At 40.4% G+C, this 21488-nt stretch overlaps 1 protein-coding gene across 1 annotated transcript; it reads right to left on the minus strand.

The window, feature by feature from the left end:
• Positions 1–748: 748 nt before the first annotated feature.
• Positions 749–18531, minus strand: sgsm1b (small G protein signaling modulator 1b). Its single transcript, XM_071899546.2, has 25 exons — positions 18469–18531; positions 15168–15243; positions 13879–14041; positions 13485–13637; positions 13244–13311; positions 11244–11386; positions 11009–11140; positions 10668–10792; positions 10487–10554; positions 10126–10289; positions 6639–6768; positions 6002–6128; positions 5158–5222; positions 4860–5005; positions 4499–4627; positions 4203–4376; positions 3939–4007; positions 3620–3847; positions 2504–3469; positions 2293–2417; positions 2036–2118; positions 1810–1919; positions 1512–1608; positions 1218–1385; positions 749–837 (listed from the first exon to the last, which is right to left on the minus strand). Exons 1-25 carry the CDS (start codon positions 18529–18531, stop codon positions 749–751), a joined length of 3861 nt encoding a protein of 1286 aa, XP_071755647.2.
• Between the last annotated feature and the right edge of the window lie 2957 nt (positions 18532–21488).

The following is a 21488-nucleotide window of genomic DNA, read 5'->3' on the forward strand; positions in this document are numbered from 1 at the left end:
ACCAGAGGAAAGGGTGTACTGCACTGTGTTCATAGGTAGTCTCTCTGCATGGCCTACAATCACTTGTGCATCATAGGCAAGCACAAGAGGAGAAAAACATCAAACCTCCAGAGAGGCTGCAGAGGGGTCCTCACAATAGCTATAGAGGAGCAATCCATGGAATACAGATGCTACTTGGACACAAGCAGGGACTGAACTTCTTGGTCGCCGGGTTAGTGCCTCTGATTTTTAAAGACTCAAAACATCCAGTAAGCCCAAATAATATTACTGACAATATGTCCAAGTGTATCACAAGATGTATGCATAAACATGATACTTCTTACAATATTAATCTTAATTCTAACAAAATTAGCCTAGTAGAACAACAATACAATTAATAATTTGGTTGTTGTATCCCTGAAAAAATAGCAAAATTTAAGGCAAAATAAATAACATCCTGAAGCAGTTTTAACAAGGATACATTCACTAACAATAATACTTATACCGGTAAATACATTTTCTGGCAATAATTGTATTACCTGGAAATAGGAAGGAGCAATTAGAAACAAGTTGTTAAACAACTATTTTTGAATAATCAGTTGTAGTTTTAATGGCCAGTCCCCTCATCAGTACTTAACCAATTACTGTATTTCATTAACAATGGGTTCTTTCCCCTAGAATACGTGGATATTATGTGGCTGTGTCACTACTTTTTTTTTTGACAATTTAGCACATAGAATCAATGGCAATAAAACAGCAGCATGTTGGATCACTTGTTTTCTATGAGTGTCTGCACTTTGTGGACCAAGTCTCGAGCCATCATCAGGACCTGTGGGACGTTGTGTCGCTCTGCCATTTCTGAGAAGAGAATTTCAAAAGCAAAAAAAAGAGGTAAATTGCTTTGTAAATGGATTATGCTATAATAATTTTAATTTTTTAGCACAAATGAGATCAATATGTAATTTGGAGGAGAAAATGTAAACCTCTGAATTTTTTTAGTTTATTGTATCCTCGATACTGAATAAATAAAACTCCCCAAGAGGAAAACTGGATGCAATTTTTTAAGCTATTTTGCAGTGGTCCTACCTTATCACCACACAAGGATTATCTTCATTGACTTCAATTGATTATTAAAATGTTGTATTTGTTTAATGTAATTATTAATAAGCTCTGGCAATTACCAATTGTTATTGCACAGCATTTCCACCATATTGCAACATTGGCCTTCATAGCCTTACCATTGAAGAACTTGATGATGTCAGTAAAGTCCATATTATTCTCGAGGATGATGTCTCTATACATCTCGACAAGCGCCAGAGCAATGAAGAGCACAAAGTGATCAGAGGAGGTATACTTGGCTGCCCAAATGGTTTCCCACACGGAAAACACATCGTCATACACCATCTCTGTTTGGAAAACAGCAAAATAGGCAGAGTCATTATTAAAAGGGCATTCAAGCAATTTGTGGGTTAACTGGATATGGGTAGTGATAATCATAAAACAAATATTGTGATGCCTGCATATCCCATCACCTCTTTTGAAGTCCAATAGAAACCACCGATAACAGAAGTAGAAATGGGTGTAGTCTCCATTCTGCTGCATCAGTTCAAACAGCTCAGAATCCAGGATCTAGTGAGTACAAGAAAAGTACAAAGTGATGTCATCATTACACTGCAGCCCACGTGTGCGTATGTTTGTGTCTGTACCACATAGTGAAGGAGAGTGCAAAATATGACATAATTTGTGTGTGTGAGAGAGAGAGAGACAGAGAGTGTGTGTGAGCATGTGTGTGTTTGCATGCACTAAGGTGTATGTCTGTGTCCATCACACCTGGATAAGGGAGCGCATATTGGCAAAGTGAGAGTCCATGGCACCGCCATGAGGAAAATTCTGGTTCATCCTCTTCATCAGCTCAGTGAAACAGCTAAACGCCATGACCTCTGGGAAGCAAACATACAGATAATACAGAATTACTCATCAAGCTATTCATGTGCATTTAGGCAAGAAAGAAAAAGTTCATATTGATACAATTTTCATTTAAAAGCCATTCACTGACCATCGTCCAGAATAACCAGAAGGGGAGCCAGCAGATCACACATGCCTTGGACATAACCAGTTTCCAGATGTTGCCACACATAACTACAAAGAAAACCACATATTTGCCACTGTGCCGTTTTCTTAAAACATTTTTGGGTTGAAATAAACCGAAGAAACATTTGGCAGAGTGGCACATTTATTTCAACAATAACTGCCTCCTTGAGTTAAACTGAACTCAGTTACTGTACCTTTGTGACACATGTCAAACCTATTTACCTGCACATGATGTTACGGAGCTTCTCCAGGTTAGCAGGACTGAAGTACCAATATGTTCTGTCACACCGTCTGACATCCTTATCAATGCGATGTAAATTGATCAAGTACATGTCCAATTGTTCTTGCTACAAAAACAAACAGCAAATTCTATTAGTGCATGTATATGATAGGAAAACAAAGTATGTTTAGGGTCTTTCGTTGTTATGCTTACAGAATAGGTTTGTTCTTCTGAGGATTCACCATGGTTGGCGTCTCCTCCCACCTCTACAGACTCTGGTCTAGGCAGCACACTCTCCATCTCTGGCTCCTCTTCAGAAAGGCCCAGGTCTGTTCCCTCAGGGCTGGTGTTACAGGCTGTGTCCAGGTGGTGATCTAGGACAAGGTCCTCTGGTCCAACCCTCTCTCTCAAGGCCAATGAGATTGAAGGTGCAGCAAGACCTGCCAGTGGCCTAGCCCTAAAATCCTCAGTGGTCAAACATGTTATCCCTGTGGGAATGTCCTCCATTTCCAAGGCAGATTGAGAGTCATCTGAGTCTGCTGTGTCTGGAGACTGCTTAGAGTGGGATGATAAGGAAATGCTTCCCCTTGACGCTGATTGGAGAGCATTCAGTACTTGTCTGACAGGTGAATTTGAACCAGGTTTCTCATATGGAATTTCTGCAGCTTTGTCTTTTCTGGTTTCAGCCACTTCAGAAACTTTTGCTCCAGCGTCCTTTCTCTCTGGCTCAGTAGCACAGGCCTTGTTAATTTGCAAGGTGATTTTGTCAGAATTTGTCTCAACTTTCTCAGAAGTCTCAGGCTTTTTCTCAATTGGTGGATATTTGTGTTTGTCTGCTGTAGGCAAACATAATGGCTCCAATTCCAGATCTTTGCTCTTGTGTGCATGAATAATTAAGGTCTGGCCGAGAGGGGGGGCTTGGAAATATTCATTATAAACCTCCGTTTCTAGCCGTAGAACATTAGTGTTCTCTGGTGCTGTTCTCACAGGGACATTTGTGTCTACTGCAATTAAAACTTTAGATAGCTCATGTGTAGTAACGTCTTTTTCTTCCAATTCAGGTTTTCTCAAAGATTGCATGGCTTCTCTGTCAGCATCTTCAACTTCAGATGTCTCCCGTGTCTCTCTGGTTCCTGAAAACTCAGAGCCCTCAACCACTTCAGTTTCTGACACCTTGGACTCCTCTGTCATTGGAACCTTGTCCTTGGATACTGGGTGCATTACATCCTCCCCTCCTGATTCACAGACAGTGCGCTGACTCCTCATTGGCTGTGATCCAGCCTTATTCTCCTCACTGAAGCCTTCTCCTGGCAGCCCTGCTGATTCTGCTGACATCTGAGAGACTGTAGATCCAACAACTGAATCAACAAGAGGACTATTGTCTGAACCTGGACGCTGATCTGACAGACCTGGGGAAGAGAGGTTGCAGGAGGGAAGCTGTGGAGGGTCTAGGGTACCATTCGGGATGTCCTTAACTGGGCTACTGGGCAGCGCTTCACCTTTCTCAGGCCTAGGCTCAGACTCAATCTGATCCACTGCCTCAGTTGATCCAAATACCTGAGAACCAAAGGAAAGTGATGAACATGCAATACATAAAGCCACTCAAGATCATTGTTGCTGTGATACTCAGGAAGTAATGAGAATCTACCTGTGTGCTACTGCTGGAGTCACTTTGCGATTGGGCGTTCTGATGCTCTGAGCTGCTACTTAGAGATGACTGGAGTAGGGAAAAGCCAAACAACAAACAAGAGACAAAAAAACAGTTGTAATGAGACATATTGCTTTGAGGTGTCCTCAGAATATGAATGGTTCTCTGATGTCCTTTTGCTGTTGTAATGATGTAAATGTATGTAGCGTGATGATGTAGCATATTCTCATGTTTTGCCATCATCAGCTAAAAGGGGAAACTTGCATCAGTACTGATGGTGGAGTCTCGCTGCACTGGTCCTCTTTCCACACTGGCCCCTGAGGAACATCTGGCAAGGGCCTCAGCATGTTTCTCTCTTTCCCTCTGACGGACAATGGCCTCACAACCCTGCCACTCTCTCATAGTCTGTTCATAAGTGGTCCGCATCTGCTCATCAATCTAAAAACAGAAACCATGTGTACACTAAGATTGTAACATGCTCATGGTGTGTGTGTGTCCATCTTGTTAGGTACACACAATGACAGTTATACTTTAGCGATCTGACAGCATATAGAATCTACCTCCAGCCTGCATTTCTCAGTCATGGTGAAGTGGTAGTGTCCCAAAAGGAAGGGCCAGACCTCTTTGCGTAGTGTAGGCGCCACACCACCAAAATACACAAGCCTCTGAATCTCATGTTCCTCATAGGCCTGAACAAGGGAAATATTAGTTCATCAACTCACACTGAAATCACATCCTAACTGGTTAAAACATTCAACAGTAATAGCCCCAGGTTATTATACATTTCTAGCTTATTTTGTGCTCTTTTCTTTTTGTTCTTTTAATGAATTAAATCCAAAAACCTATGTGTTGAATGAACAAGTTATCCTCTGTCAAAGTGTGAACTACAGTTTAGGCTTGCTGTTCAGGTGTGGATCTTACAGAGCAGTCCTGGAGGAAACTGCCCCAGACCTCCACAGAGAGTCCTCCCCGGGCATCATGGGGCACATCAGGGTCAACTATAGTGGGGTTGACCAGAGCAGAAAGGTGGGTGCGGACTGTGGACAGATGGCGGCAGTATGCTAGCCCTAGAGAGGAAAGAAAAGAGTTTTCTTATTCACTGTTGCATTATTTTATTGAATGATTGATCTAGGAGAATTGGTTTCACAAAAGAACCTTCAACTTGAATAAAAATGATTCCCAAATTAATCAAAGCTGAATCACAGTTATTTGTACTCACATCCATAGAAAGCACGGGAAATTATCTGGTACTTCATGGTGTCGCAAAGGAGCTTCAGGGGAGCCCTGATAGAGTAAACAAATGCCAAACTTAGTCAACTGAAATAATTTAAATATACACTCACTGGCCAAAATAATTGGAACACCACTTTTCCATAAAACATAAAAGAGCTGTCACATGTTTGTTAAGCATGTTTGTTAATCTGATTATATACGCTGATTATATACGCTGTTTGTGTTTGTGTTTTGTGTCAATTCATGTGCAACTTTTAGATTATGGCTCAATTTTTAATGAGTCATCAATCATAATTAACTATTAGCCATATTATTATAAAATAATAATAATTTGTGAATCAAACATTGCTATCATCTCAGTAATAACTGAGCACAATCTCCAGGTAATACAGTGAGCATTTGGTCCTTGAAGAGTGGAGTTGTACCTCTGCTCAGTATGGATTCCCCTGAGTGGAGAGTCACAAACATTATCTTTTTTTAGTTCAGTTTTTAACTTCTCACTCACTGGAATCCATATGGAGCAGAGGTCCACAGTGGTCCAAAGTGTTCGCTAGGTTTGTCCTACATTAGCTGAAGAGTACATACTACTGGCAAAATATCAGCATTTGATTAATAAATTATTATTATTTGATAACAATATGATTACCAGTTAATTATGATTCAATGCTCATTTAAAAACCCGAGCCATAATCTAAAAGTTGTACATGAATTGAAAGTCACAAAACAGTGCAGATAATCAGATTAAGAACAGAGGAAGCAGGTTTTGCTTAACAAACATATGACAGCTCTTTAAAAACATAGATTTGGGCCTGACCCGAGGGATTACTTGCCTGTCTTGATTACAGCCATTAGGCAAAGAGCCATCAGATGAGCCATTCTGTGAGCAGGAAGAACAAGAAGACTTTCTGGGGATGGGTTGCCACATGTTCACTCCCTGGTCCATCAGCTCTGGAGCAACTGCACGCCATAACAACGCTTGTTATCCTTCATTACTGTTGCTGTTATCACCATCATTATCATCAACATCTTCATCAACATAAGTAAAAACACGATGACATTCCAACACAGTAGAGGCTGAACGTGTGTCTGTGTGAAAATAATAAGCAAATGTACAAATTAAAAAACATGGAGAACAACAAACCAAGTCAGAGGATGGAGATGTGGTAGACAAGTTATGTCCATGCAAAGTCTCCTTATTGTCGACAGGGCTATAACATGACACAAAGGGACTAGATAGGCAGGAAAAAGATGGGGAATATGACAATTCAACAGAGAAAAATTAATTAGAAGTACATTCAATATCTTAACACAAAACGGATAATACCTCTACCTCAAAACAGATTTATCATAACTGATCATCTCTAATGTGTAAATAATACAGAGTGTAATATTTTTATGATACCATCACAGATGATGCTTTACTAGATTGGGACAGAGAGGCAGAACAGGGAGATTAAAGAGACATACCAAACTCCATCTGAGTGCCAGGAAAGAGGATCCGAAACACGTAATCTGTGGCTTCATCATCCTCCTTATCTGATACGGAGTCACATGAGCCCTGTGGACTCCTTTTCCGCAGTTTGGGGAAAACCTTTCCCTGTGAATGGACAGGTAATGCTTTATACATCTTAGCTTGATATCATTACTACAGATGAGCTGTGAGATAAATATCCTTTTATTGCAACAATCCGGCAGGCAAAGGCTGAAGTGAGACTGTATTTCACAGCAATATCTTCCTACTTTCCTTGTAAATGTCCTTCATTTTCCCCATAGAATGCATTAAGGGGGCAGTAACACCTCAATTAGCTGAGAAAATCAAGATTTTATAAGGCCTTGTGCCCAGCAGCGTTATTTGTTACCCTCAAAAAACAAAAATTACAGTGACAATTTACTTTACATGAAAATATTGGGTAAATACTTAAATGAAACTATAGTTAATGTATTTCTTAGTATAAAAACACAATGTAAGTACAAATTGAAAGTGAATTTAGTATTCTATATTTGCCTAGGCCTTAGTCCACCTTGACCATCTGTGAAAAAACAAAGTTTCCCTGTGCCTGGTGTTGCCATTGCCTTGTACTAAAATAAAATACACCAAAGCAGAATTTGGAGTGTGGAGTGTCTGTTTACACATGCAATACAGATGTAAAGTACTAAATTAAATCATGACAGAAAGAGTTCTAGTGCCTGATTTGCAATACGTTTTGCTGAGCGATGTTTAATGTTTCCTGTGCATTTCTGTAGTGATTGGAGCTCTAATGTGATAGATTGAAAAACATGAGTCCAAGTGTTTCCTGAGTTATACCGTGTGTTCACGTTATGATTAAAGTTTGGGCAGTTGTCATTGTCTTCGAAAACAAGGTGATTCTTGAGGTTAAGTGGTGAAAACTTACACCTTTCATAAAGTTTACAGTGCGATGGAAGTCTTTTTTTCGTAATACCTTTCATACAATTTGAATTCATTATTAAAGTAAATACAAAAAATGCATTATATTGTTTGTACATTTCATGTGTTATTGTTACTCACCGATGTAATGTAATGTAATGTAGTAATAGTGGTCAAATAATCCACATGATTCATGCTGTTTTTTGGACTAGAAGCTGTGTGGAGCATGTGCACTGGGGTTTTCCCTGTCTGCAGTGGGACCAGCACTACACAGGCCCAACTGATATAGCACACAGACACAGACTGGCTTGTGTATATATAAGAGAATAAAAATAAAGGTACATTATCTTTGTGTTAATAAATGCATAAATTTAGAATATTAGGACAAACCTATCCCTTCCATAGGCATTTTAATCAAATATATAGGCCTAAATGGTGTTGTGATCAAGCTTTAGATTCTTCTGTACCACAGCGCCATCTGGTGGGGCCATACCCCACTCTCCCCTAATGCTGAGATTAATTAATACTTTATTTATATAGCACTTATCAAAATAAATGTTACAAAGTGCAGAGATGCCACTAATTAGTGCAAAGGAGGATGGAGGTGATTTGAGAGTTGCCTGGAGTTAGGTAGGAAGCACTTTGTTACCAGGACCTCAAATGAGGAGACGCCATGCCCAGTTTTGCATATAAGACTTAAGTTAAATTCATATATCAGGACTACATACACACCTTTCTTTAACTCTCAGAACATGAAAGTACAAAAACCCAGGGTGTCGTGGCTCATTTAAAGGATTTTTTTTTGTGATTACCAGTTCAATAAAAAGATAAGCCTTGAGTGAGAATGATGTTATGTTCAAAAGGCCAATTTTCATGTGTAGTCTACTCTCTGCTCATATGGAATACAGACAGTGGGGGTGTAGGGGGTCAGATCAGACTCTTTAGGCAGATACCAGAAGGTTTATAAGATTTATGTTTTCTGGTAACAAAGCAGGCTCTGTATCTGTAGGACAGCTCAGACTGGGAAGAGAGCATGAATTGACCAGAGTGGAGCTAAATGAGACACAGGCAACATGGTTGTCACAGGCAACTGAGGCTACCGTAGGAGATAATGAAATGAGGGCAAAGTGGACTGTGCATGGGGAAAGGCAGTATCCAGGGATTCACCTCCTGCTAATGAGGGCAAATATGGATGACATGACAAATATCCTACAACAGGGTACTGTATGGTAAAGTCCTGAAGTTATCTCTATTTAGCAGAGAATTAATATGCCCACAAGTAAGACTGGAGTCAAGGCTAACACGAGTCACACAACAGTAAGTAAGTGGAGTCCTAAAGATGCAATTCAGAAACCATACTTGTGCCTTGGACGCAGAGGCATTCTAGGACAAGTGCAACAGGGTTATGAAGGTGTTGGTCTTAGCATAAACAAACATGCATGGAACAAAGCAACGCCGACGAAAGGAGGAAATAGGGGCACTGGAACAAATACATCACCAGGAGGAAGCAGCAAGGTGTGCCAAAGCAGTTTCTTAAGCTAAGCATCCCTCAATGGATGAACTGGGAAAGTGTTGAGAGGAAGAAATTTAGCTGGGAAATTTGGAATATGGAAGTATCTGTTCGAGTGATTATTTGAGCAACCTATATGATGTGCTGCCATCACTGCAACATCACGACCAGTGGCTTGGTGAGACCCTAAATGTCTTCTGGGTTCAGACACAGCAATGCAAAGTTTTCTCAGTCTATCCTAAGAATAATACACTTGGCAAATGTTGAATTCCTTGGCAGCAATTCAGATTAAAAAAACAGAAATTAATTATTTACCTCACACTAAAAAGTAAGCCGACTGACCTCTTTTAATATATATTTCTTCAGTCGGATTAGTTTTTACTTTGCGGTGAACATGGACTTTGTTTACTTCTGCAGTCACCAGCACCAAAAGAAATGCACAGCTGTGCACAGGACACATACACAGTTTAATTATTTACCTGTGTTAGGAGAGACAGTCCTATGCATCAAGTTAATTTTGTACATGAAAGTTAGGAAATAATTATCATTGAGTAGGAACACCTTGGAAAGCTAGGGGAGGCGCGTGATTGATAAATGTGCAAACACAGGAAAACAATTTATAGTCATGCCAAAGAAAACACGACTAGGTGAATTAGGTGTCAGCCATACGTGCAACATCAAGGGGATGCAGGTGTAGTGTAGCTGATATATACACTATATAGCTATATAGTGTGTGTGTGTGTGTGTGTGTGTGTGTGTGTGTGTGTGTGTGGGGGGGGGGGGTGATGTGGTGCCAATCAGTGCAGAGGGAAGGTAGGGTAGGGTAGTTATATTTACTATTATTTACTTAATTCATTATTTCAAATAACAAGAACAATTATTTGCCAAATAAAATAAAAACTAGGTAAATATAGCTTCTAGTACAATTTGGAGAGAAATCACTGGTCCAGTGGAAGGCATAAAACTATTGTAGCTATTGTACTGTATTGTAATTCTATTTGATGCATCAGTTTAATAAATACTATGTCAGTATTTTATTTTTCTGTGTTCATGCTGACCTTTCCTCTCTGAGACCAGAGTGGTGGGTCCAGCTGTCCGTGAGGTAGCAGGCCAGTCTCCAGGCAAGTGAGAAACTGAAGCAGGTGGCCTCCTTTGGGGAAATGTAGAGGAGGCCTCTGGATCCCATCCTGGCTCACCAGCACTACTGTCCCACCGCTATTCACTGGGGAGATTAACACAACGGCAACAAGATAAATAACTGTTAAAGCTCTCTAGTTACTCCAGAATCACACAAATGTGCCCACCAAAACATTTACATAATAGCCCATTTGTTTAAAAAAAAATCCATGTGCTTAACGTGTGGTACTGTAGAAACAGATACACAAGAACAAAGCACAAAAAGAAGGGAGATTACTGCACCTTGCTGATGACAGTGGAGATAGACAATGTCCTCCAGACGAATAGTCATAGCATAGTCCCAATAAACACTGAGAGATGAGTGAATATGAGCCATTGCAGTGAACTGTGTAAAAACAATATATTATTTATAGATATTATTCTATTCTTATTATATTATTATATTACATTCTATCAGACTAACCTTTTCTCGGAGTCTAGCTCTCCAACATTGCCATTCATCAGCTGATTGGGCGTCCATTTCAAAGTCATGAGATCTGCAGTTTGATGTAGAGAAAGGTAGCCTGGGATGGCCTCCATGTCATCTCTCTGCAGACAAAAGTAGAGCTTACAAATCATAACACTTTTTATTGCAGTATTATTCAGATAAGTAGTTGAGTAAAAATCACTGTGAAGTTAACAGAATATTCTAGCAAGTTCTACAAAGTACACCATCGTCCCTTGATATTCCTTCTCTTAAAGCAACCAATAGGATTCTATTAAAGTTTGTTAAAAAATAAGTTACGATGAAAACCAAAGACATACCGGCTGCACCAGGACGTTGTTCTTGCCGAACAGAAGTGTGGCTCTGGAGTTTTGATGGAGTGACTCAACATACTCCCTTGCCCACATGAGAGGCCGATCATCTATACTACCACTGGACTGCCTCTTCTGGATCTGATACAAGTCAAGATGACACCAAAACTATTACACATCTGCTATTACATACAATAGTTTGTATTGGGACATTCAAAAACAATTAATTTCTAGTTGGTCTAACCAGGGCAGGCCGTCTGGAGGGAGAATCCTGGCGACAGTGGCCACTGTGGATCCGGTGCCGCTGTACCAGCTCATCAGCAGAGGGATCTGTCCAGAAATGGTCTGCAGTCTTAACTTTGGTGTACTCCAAAGCACAAGGCCCAACTGTAAAATAAGGATAAAACAACATGAATGAATGATAAGTTTCTTGTATAGTCCGACAGCATTGTTGTGGATGATTATCCCTTATCACAATAGCAAAAACACACATGAAGTCATGAAAAAGTAAGGGGCACACTCTTTTCTTTCAAACAAAGAATCTGTGGTTTGGTACATCATAAATGTCTTTTGACACTATTATACTTTGGTTTAACTCCCTCGCATAGTGCAAGACTGCTTGGGATGCTACATTAGCTACCAGTTTCCTCAAGATTCACACTTTACAGAAGAGATTTGCTAGGCTAGCAGGGGGCTATAGCAGGGGGGCTGAACTTTCAGAACCTCTCTTTTGTCAAATACAAATTCTGTCCATTAAATCTTGGATGGCACAAAATGTTCTCCAGCTGAATGAGAGCAAAACTGATGTTGTCCTTTGTTGTCCTCAATAAAATTGATTACCAATTGCTTGGGACAGCTGTCCACCTATGTTAAGCCTCCATCAAGAATGTTGGTGTGGTTTTTGACTCTGCCCTTAAGTTTGCAAACAAGTTAATGATTAGTGAAATCCAGTTTCTTTCAACATAGAATAATTTCCAAAATAAAGTCCATCCTATCGTTCAAAGATGTGGAAGGAGAAAGTTCCCTGCATACTGGTGTTAGCCAGTCATCCTTGTCCCGCCTGCAGCTGATCCAGAATACTGCAGCTAGGCTTCTGACAGGTTCCAGTAAAAGGGACCACATCAGCCCTATTCTGGCCTCTTGCCACTGGCTACCAGTATGTGTTAGAATTGATTTTAAGGTTTTGTTATTTGCCTGAATGTGCTGGCCCACACTTACTTATCAGACATCTTAAGCACATACAACCTCCAGGTCTTCTGTAATGGGGCTCCTGGGTGTTCCTTGCTCAAAGTCTAAGTGTGACTGTTTTTTCGCTTACACGGCCCCTAGACTGTTGAACAGCTTTCCCTTCTCCATCAGATCTGCACCCTCTACTGAGTCTTTCAAGTCCCGGCTCAAAACTCTCTAGGTTTTAAGCTCTCTTCATTTCACAGGTGGTATGTATATGTCTTGTGCTTTTTTCTGGCAGTGCTGCGTTGATGTTCTATGTTTAGGGTGATCTCATATATTTATTGACTCAAAAATTGATTTGTTTTGACTTGCCCATCCTCATAACGTACATAAATATACATGAAATGTGGATTTTGATTTACAAATACGTACAGTACATCAACTAGAATCCCTTCCCTTGCCCTGTTTGTTCTCATTTTAAGTTCGTACTAAAGATTACAGGCCTGTCAGTTACAGTTACTGTCAGTTCTTGATTAAAGATGATCTTGACTGTAGATTACTTACATTCACTACTAATTGTTTCCTTCTCTCTTTCTACATACATACACACAGTTTTCTTCCATTTTTCATTTTGTTTTATTTAATTTTTTTATTCAATTCTGTTGTGTTCTTGTTTTGTTTTTTCCTACTTCAGAAAATGCATGTTTGTCTCTGCTACATTCTCTTCTTACCATATCCAGTAAGTTTAAGCCCTTTTGGAGTGTAGTATACTATTTCTCTTGTCAATTATCTAAGCCACAGGACGGCTGCCTTTGGATAGAGATAACATCTACCCTACTGTAAGTATCCTCTGCAGTAGATTATCATTATCTTCATTGTTATCTGAGGTACTACTGAGGTAGATGCATCACTCTAATGCACTACTGGACTCAGTGACCCAGTGTACTATTTCTTATAAATCAGTAAAGGTCAGTAAAGGTTAGTTAAGCAAAGTAAAGGGTAAGTAAAGGGTTCATCTGTCATAGAGGCACACAGTGCTAAACAGATGTGTAGGTTAGGGAGGCTTATCAATACCTAACAGAGATGCAAGGATTGGTCCATCCACAGGATCCATCAGCATGGCTTCTTTCTCATAGAAAGTACTGTAGGAAAGAATACATAAAAATGAGAGTAGAAACTTTCTATTATTTCCCAGTGCAATAAAGAATTCAGTACATAATATATAAAGAACTGCTCAGGCGACAATGGTGGTAATAAATGGAGGAGACAATCTTCCAAAGCTAGGGACTTATTACAGCATTAAATAATGTATTACCTGCAGTTCTCTACCAAGTACAGGACAATCTTGTCCAGGAGCTTCTCCATCAGTGCAGTTCGGATCCACAGGTGTTTTAATGCCTGAGGCGGAAGGTTAGCCAATTTGGACTGCCGACTGCGGTCATTATTCAGTGGTGAATTGTTCTGCTTGCTAAAGAAAAAGATAAGAAACATGGAAGATGAATAGGATAGCAGTGAATAGGATAGCACAGGACAGCATTAGAATGGATCTGACAGGAAAGGACAGGACAGGATAGAACAAGACAGGACAAGGTAGTAGGTTGCAAGTGGAATACAAAAGGAGAGGACACAAGATGGGATAAGAAGATAATGCAAACTTCATAATGATTTTTAGGCTGTTGGCATCAAACAGGCAGAAGTTAACATCTCACCTGTTTTCGACAAGCTGTTCCAGTTCCTGGACCTTCTGGCAGAGTTCCTCAGCAGGTACAAAGCTTTTCCCCACCTTCATGAAGAGGGCTGCTACCTTGTTACTGCACAGCAGGCCTGCAGCACGACGCTTCAGTCCATGCAGCACACAGGCTTCCACTACAGCTGCATGAGTACACACACACACACGCACACGCACACACACACACACACACACACACACACACACACACACAGTTTTAATCATCCATGTTTGATTTTGTTTTCATTTAGTTTCTGTTATTCAATTCACTTGTGTTCTTGTTTTTGTTTTTTCACATTTTTTTTTGGCTGTTTTAAAGATTCCATTCTACAGAGATGTTTCTTTTCAAATAGATTTTGCCCAATGAGAAGGCCTCAAGTCTTAATAATTCTGTAGAATAGAGGTGAAAGGCAAGCACAGGTGGCTCTCAGCAGGACTAGAAATAGAATGAAATCTGCTAAACACTGTCTACTGTTGCTAGGATATCAAGGATGTGATTCACATAGGCGTCGCCTCTGATTAGTATCAACATCTTTGAATAGTGTTAGTATAGTTTAATCCATCCATCTACCTAATTAATGGACATGACCAATGACATCATTAAAATAAAACTGAGTGGTTTTCCACAGCCTGAACACAGCAAAATTGGGGCTGTTCCTTTGCACTCTCAGCGTACAGAGACTGAACTCGTAGGAGGTGACAGGGCTTGACATTTCAACTGCATAGGATGTCAGCTGTCATTTTGCATTGTAAATATGGTTATGAAACTAATTAATGCAGCATGTCCTCTGCCATACTCTTTGAAATGAGCTACAAAGGACTGAACCATTTAAGCCAAACAAGGAAACTTTATTTTGTGGTTAAAGGTGAAAACATTTCATGCCAAAATCTGCTTATTTGCATATGTCCACTCAAGGATGCATCAAACAAAATTACAACGCCACAGGGGACAAAACACAGCGTGCCCTCTCTCTCTCTCTCTCTGTCCCTATCTCTCTCTCTCTCTCTCTCTCTCTCTCTCTCTCTATCACTCTCTCTCTCTCTGTCTCTTTCTCTCTCTCTCTTTCTCTCTCGCTCCTTATCACATACTGCGGCCCATGACAGCCATTCCAAGGTCAAGGTTAAAAATCAAAGGTGACTGGCCCCTTGTTGTCCGGGCCCCTAGGTTTTGAATCATCCTGCCCAAGGAAGGTGATGCTTACTTGCCAAGGCAGAGATGGCTTAGTATGCAGTGTAGGCAAAGTAGGCTTAGTACACAAAAACACTTACCACAGAAGGATATGATGTGGCTGCTGTCTGCATGCACAAATTTCCTTGTTACTGCCTCCTCCATAATTTGTTTCACCTGAGAGAGAAAGGCACACGGTAAAAGCTTAATCTGTCAATTACATGAGGTGACAACGAGAAAACAGTGTGGGAATATGCTACAAGAGGTAATCATGGTAAGTGGATGATGGAGCGAGAATGAACAAGTACAGATTCTGTCAGTCACATTCATGGCGATGACATATAGACCCAATTATCAGCTTATTTGAATGTGATCTTAGCTTTCTGGCTCCCTAGTCGATCTGCTGCCTTCATCTCTTCTATGGAGAATACAGACACATTAGCAAACATATATTACATGCATAGAAGCACTACTACAACAATGTAATTTATTATAAAAATGTATATGTTGTCTTACCATCATCAAAAGTTTTAGCTATATACCTCCATTAGCAGCACTCCATGCACACCAGAACCCAGAACAGAAGAACCCAGAAGTATATTCCTTTGTTGTGTGATGTCATTGAAATTCATTTGAAGAGGATTATGGGAGATTAAAAGAGTTAAGTGTGTAATTTCTGGTTACACGCACAACTTTTTAATTATACCAATATAGCCTATAGAAGTGTTTAGCCAGTAAGGTTTAGAGAACACAGGTGCCTTGATCCACATGCACCATCTAGCCTCCTGAGTCTTTTTGCCGCATCTCTTTGTCCTACAAATTTAAACTGAGCATGAATAGAAAAGGGCAAAAGCCCTGAGCTATCCCCCCAGGCTCGAGAACTTTTTAGTCTACTCGTTGCAGACCTTGGGATCTCTGGGAAAGCATTTGCACCACAAGTATTTCACCACGTACCCTCTCCACTGAGGTCCCTCAGGGCTCTGTCCTGGGACCCCTCCTATTCACCCATTACACCAAGTCTCTTGGCTCAGTCATCATGTTTCACAAATTCTCCTACCTTTGCTATGCAGACAATACTATTGTACTATGGTATAATACACCATTGACAAAACCTAAGAAATACCTACCCCATCTGCCAAAAATTTTGGTGTGATCCTCGACAACCAACTGTCCTACAAGGCCCATATTGCAGCCACTGCTTGGTCCTGCAGATGCCGGCAGATGCTCTTTACAACATCCGTCAGATCAGATTCTGCCTCATCAGGGAGTCTGCCCAGCTCCTGGTCCAAGCTCTAAGCACCTCCAGGCTTGACTACTGTAACTCCGTCCTTACTAGCCTCCCTGAATTCACTCTTAGACCTTTACAGTTCATCCCAGAATGAGCTGTCTTCAACCTCCCTAAACTCTCCCACTTCAACTTAACTGCCCTCCTATCTTCACTCCACTGGCCCCCAGTGGCTGCTTGCATCCAATTCAAAACTATTAGCCTACAAGGCAGCCAAAGGCACAGCACACCGTACCTCCAGACTATGATTCAACCATACACTCCGGCCCACACCCTGTGCTCAGGTACTACTGCTTGACTGTCCCTCCTTGCAACAGCCTGGTCATGGCTTTGCCTGGTCCTGACTCTTCTCCTCCTGGCACCCCAGTGGTGGAATAATCTTCCCACCTCAGTCAGGACTTCCCATTTTCTGTCGCAGACTGAAAACCCATCTCTTCAGGCTCCACCTTAACGAAACTGAGAGATTATTTAAGGTTCTTAATGTATTCCTCCTAATCCCACCCCATTTTCAACTACGCTGCCGATGTGCCACACGCCGCTGGCCACAAAATTACCTAACATCAGTCGCCACACCCTGTGCACACACACCAATTGTTGTTGACTGCACTTTGCATTGATTTACAAAAATAGAGCCCAAAGTTTTCTGTCTTGCTTGGAATGATAGCCTAGTGAATTATAAACACGCACTCTCAGCAATAATGCTGCATATTTTTTCTAGGCTTATCAGTGCCAATAAAAACAACCCATAGTTTCTGTTTGAGATGGTAGTGAAAGTCACTCAAAAACATTCCCCTACCAATAGCTTACTGTTTTCTGCTAATTTTATAAATATTTCCCCTCTCAAATGCATTGCATCTTCCACAGCAACATGACCTCAAAGTATTGTAATGAGGTACATTACAAAAGGACAAGGAAATTCATTGTATGTTCTGTGTCTTTTATATAAATAAATGACCTGACAAATCTGCTTCATAATAAAATGACATCCATTTCTGTTTATTTTGGTTAGATGATTATGCAAGTCTTGAGATGAAAAGTTTAAAGCTTTAAGCTTATTTAAGAAAGATGTTGTACACAAAGTTAAGGCAGTGTGATGTGTGGATGTAGTGTCTTGTAAGCCCACGGTTAGGCACTTGCATGACATGAACAAGAAATTTCTATGATTATGTCCTGAATTCTACTAAAAATACAAATGATAAAAATCTATATATAGGCCTATCTTATGCTGAGCTTTTACACTATAGGCCTCACTAGCTAAGCCCCTCCCTGCCGCAGGATCTGGTACCAATCTTGCAGGGGGGTCATGGATGTTTCAAAGGCAGTGAGTCACAGGTGATGGAGAGCATGAAAAAGCTAAAGGTGGGAGTCCCCAACCCTCTCAGCAATGAATAAAACATCCCGTTTACTCTCCCCGGGGAATCACTGGGCATTTGCCTTCGGAAGGGTCTTTGGTATGCTGTCTTGAATTTCTTTGTAGATTAATCTCAAAAATCTATAATGTAATACACGTCCCAGATTTGGACTTTAATTTCTGCAATCAGAGCACGAACTAAAATGCCAATGAAACAGCCAAGGCCACACATGTAAATTCTCGATTGTCGATCAGCTTTGACTGGAGTAGTAGTCATCGTGTCAGGGATGTCAGTTTGACCATGATTTGGAGGGAGGGAGGAGGGGGGGGGGGGGGGGGGGGGGGAGTGCAACCGAGAGAGAGTGAGAGAGAGAGAGAGAGACCGAGAGAGAGAGAGAGAGAGAGGATGCCAGGATATGAAAAACACCAAGAAATGCATGAATACATACAAATAAAACTGTCCAGTGTTTCGTATCATTTGCAATTCTTCCCTGACATTAAATCATCATCACCATCATCATTATCGTCATCATCATAATCGTCGTCATCATCATCTTACGCCAATCTAACGGTAGCCTACTAAAAAATAGACCGCCGCACAATTTACTACTAATTTCGCCCATTGTAACTGTAACATAGGTGCTTTTTTCATAAATATGGCGTAACCGTGGATCAAACGCATATGAACGATGTCCACACAATATATAGGCCTAAAACACACCTAAAAACAAACTAATAAGCAATGCAGAAATAAAATGTAACGAACCTCTTTCTTCACATTGCGCAGCAATTTCTGACGCGTCTCGGCCTCTGTCACACGAGAAAACATTGTAATGAATGAGCTGATCATATGCTGGATCGGAAATTAATTAGGATAGGCTCGTGAGAGAAAAATAATAACGTTGCCGTACCTCCCATTGCGCCAGGTAGGGTGCAGTTGGTAACGAGGGTAGCTTTTTGACGAATGTCCTCAAAGCAATATAGCCTACAACACTGGTTGAAAGCAGTGGCTCCGAATTGTTGGCTATATTCTCAGCGACTAAACTAAACCTATCTGCTACCTCTCCGTGGACCAACACCCCTTTAAAGTAACAGCAGTCTGTAGCTGCGTTAAACCACCCACACACTCTCACTCTCTAAAACAGACACAAAAGAAAAACAGACATGTTTATACATTGCCATAAGTAGGCTATATTTATTTTGCCAACCCTCATATAGCTTATTTGAAATCAATGGTTTATATATACACATCACAAATATTAGGAATATTTTCTGAGAAGATCTGGTGTCTCATAAAAGTTGTTTCTTAGTCACATTTTCCATAAAATCTATTTAGGCATATGACAAACACTGATAGCCTATATTTGTCTGAGGTAGGACCTATATGATGATTCAAGTCAGAATTAGGGGAGACATGGGGCATGTTGTCATGCTTTTTACTCACTGGTAAATTTCCCAGCAGTGCCTTACTACTGCGATAGTCTACAATAAATATTTTTCTAGCTAGATTGACGTCTTCTCTAAAAAATGACATTTTTACATTTTGAATAATTTACTGGAAACAAAAGTTATTACTGATGAACCCACATCGGGGCATGTTATCACACATGATGGGGCAAGTTGTCACATCTTGTGTGGCAACATGTGCTGTGTTCGTGCAATCAGTTCCATTTCCTTTGGAGTATATATACTATAATAACATGAAAAACATACTCTTGTATTGAAAGCAACATGCTTCATGTAAGGAATTGATACCCACCATACAACAGGTAAAATAACCCATCCCTCACCCATCTTGGGATGCTCAGACAAACACAAATTCTGATACAATTTCTAAGAGTTTGATATAATGTACATGTAATATATACACATCATCACTTTGATGTTTTATTATGTAAAATGGCTTCTAGATCACTTAAATAAAACAGTAATAATAGTAATGTGCCTATGCAGCTTATACCCTCTGTGGCTGGGTGACCAGCAGTAAGGCCACTTGCTATACAAGCCAAAGGTTTGTGGGTTCAAGTACCAAAATTATATTTATTCAGAAAAGAATGAATGTAAATGTATTTCTAACAAAAAAAAAACCTGATTTCGATAGTTGTGACAATATGCCCCAACCAGCCATTTCTGACAAAGTAATAGCTGACCCTTGCTTTTATGTGTCACAATGTATAATTATTTTGATTCCTTTATTAGAAAAAATTAGAAGAAAAATACTAAGATTTTCATAATTTACTTTCACTTATCAAAAACATAAAAATTGTTCTTATGTTAGGGTATTTTGACTTTGTAATCAGACAGTTGTAATCAACATAGGAAACCTCTTATTAAGTATAAGTAAACATTTGTGTAATTGGACTTTTGGCTCTAAAATATTTTGTTTCAGAAATAAAGCCAGTGAGACAACTTACCAATGTGACAACTAGTCCTTCTCTCCCCTACTGTGAGTCCCAGGCCATAGGGATCATAGGGTCCAAATCTCATTAAGTCAAGTTTGTATAGCCCTTGATCACAGTCTCAAGGGCTTTGTCAGCACCCACATTATGATACAATACATGAAAATGACACCTCTCAACCTTCGACCCTCAATGAGAACAAGGACAAACTCCCATGAAAACCTCGTTAGGAAACAAATGGAAGAAACATTGGGAAGGGCATCAAAAAGAGGAATCCTCCTACCAGGGCGGTCAGGCGTATTATGGGCATGCGATTGGGGAAACAGATATTAATGACAAAATGGAACAAAAACAAAATGCAGAGAATAAACACAATAAGAACGACTGGGTGAAACATCCACATCTGGCGCAGGGCATCAATGCCGACTCGGTCACCACTGTCATTGTTGTCATCAAGGTCATCATCATCATAGGAGTGACACTTGGTCCAGGGACGTCACTGTGCCACCTCAGTCACCATGGACAACAACTACCACTGGAGGAGAGGAAGGAGGAAGAGTTGGCGACCACAAAGGGTGCCGATACTGCCCAGCAGCAGCATAACATGAATGGAAAACAGATGAGAGGAGGAGGACGTTTAGGGACATCAACCTCTGACTTCGGACAAGCGCACTAGGAACTGGGAGCGGTCATTTGGTTTAATGGGTACATAGAGTTGAGTGTCATCAGTGTAGCAATAAAAATAAATGCCAAATTTACGGATGATTTCACTGTTAACTTGAATGGTCCAAGCAAACAGTAGGGATAATAACGAATGAGAGAGGTAATTATGAAAAATGAATTCTTTTCTAAGGGATTCATTTATTCTATTTCACTGGTTTCATAGGAGGTGTTTCAGGCACGACCGACTGTGAGGAGACCCCAGGATAGACCCGGGATACGCGGGAGGGACTGGAGGGACTCCCAGCTGGCCTGGGAGCGCCTGGGGATCCTCCAGGAGGAGCTGGAGGATGTTTCTGGGGAAAAAAACGTCTGGGCTGCTCTGCTATCCCTGTTGCCACTGCAACCCTGATGGATGGATGGATAGATGGATGGATGGATGGATGGACAGCTGATTGTAGTCTATGGATTAAGCAATGTATGAAAGTCGTGTTTTGGTTTTGCAGTTACATTCTTGATCTCCATTACGTCCCCATTACCTGACATATCGCATCTAACAAACACAATTAAATAGACCTGACCAAAAACTGTGCTCTCATCAGTAATACTAATACTAATGTACTAAGTAATAGTAAAGTAATATTAATACTTAGCAAGCTTTACTTGATATTCATGAAAATACAATAAATGAATAAAACAAGCAGTCATAAATCAGTTGTAGAGAATT

This window comes from Centroberyx gerrardi, chromosome 2 (assembly GCF_048128805.1).
Source record: "Centroberyx gerrardi isolate f3 chromosome 2, fCenGer3.hap1.cur.20231027, whole genome shotgun sequence".
In the NCBI taxonomy this organism is placed as follows: Eukaryota; Metazoa; Chordata; class Actinopteri; order Beryciformes; family Berycidae; genus Centroberyx; species Centroberyx gerrardi.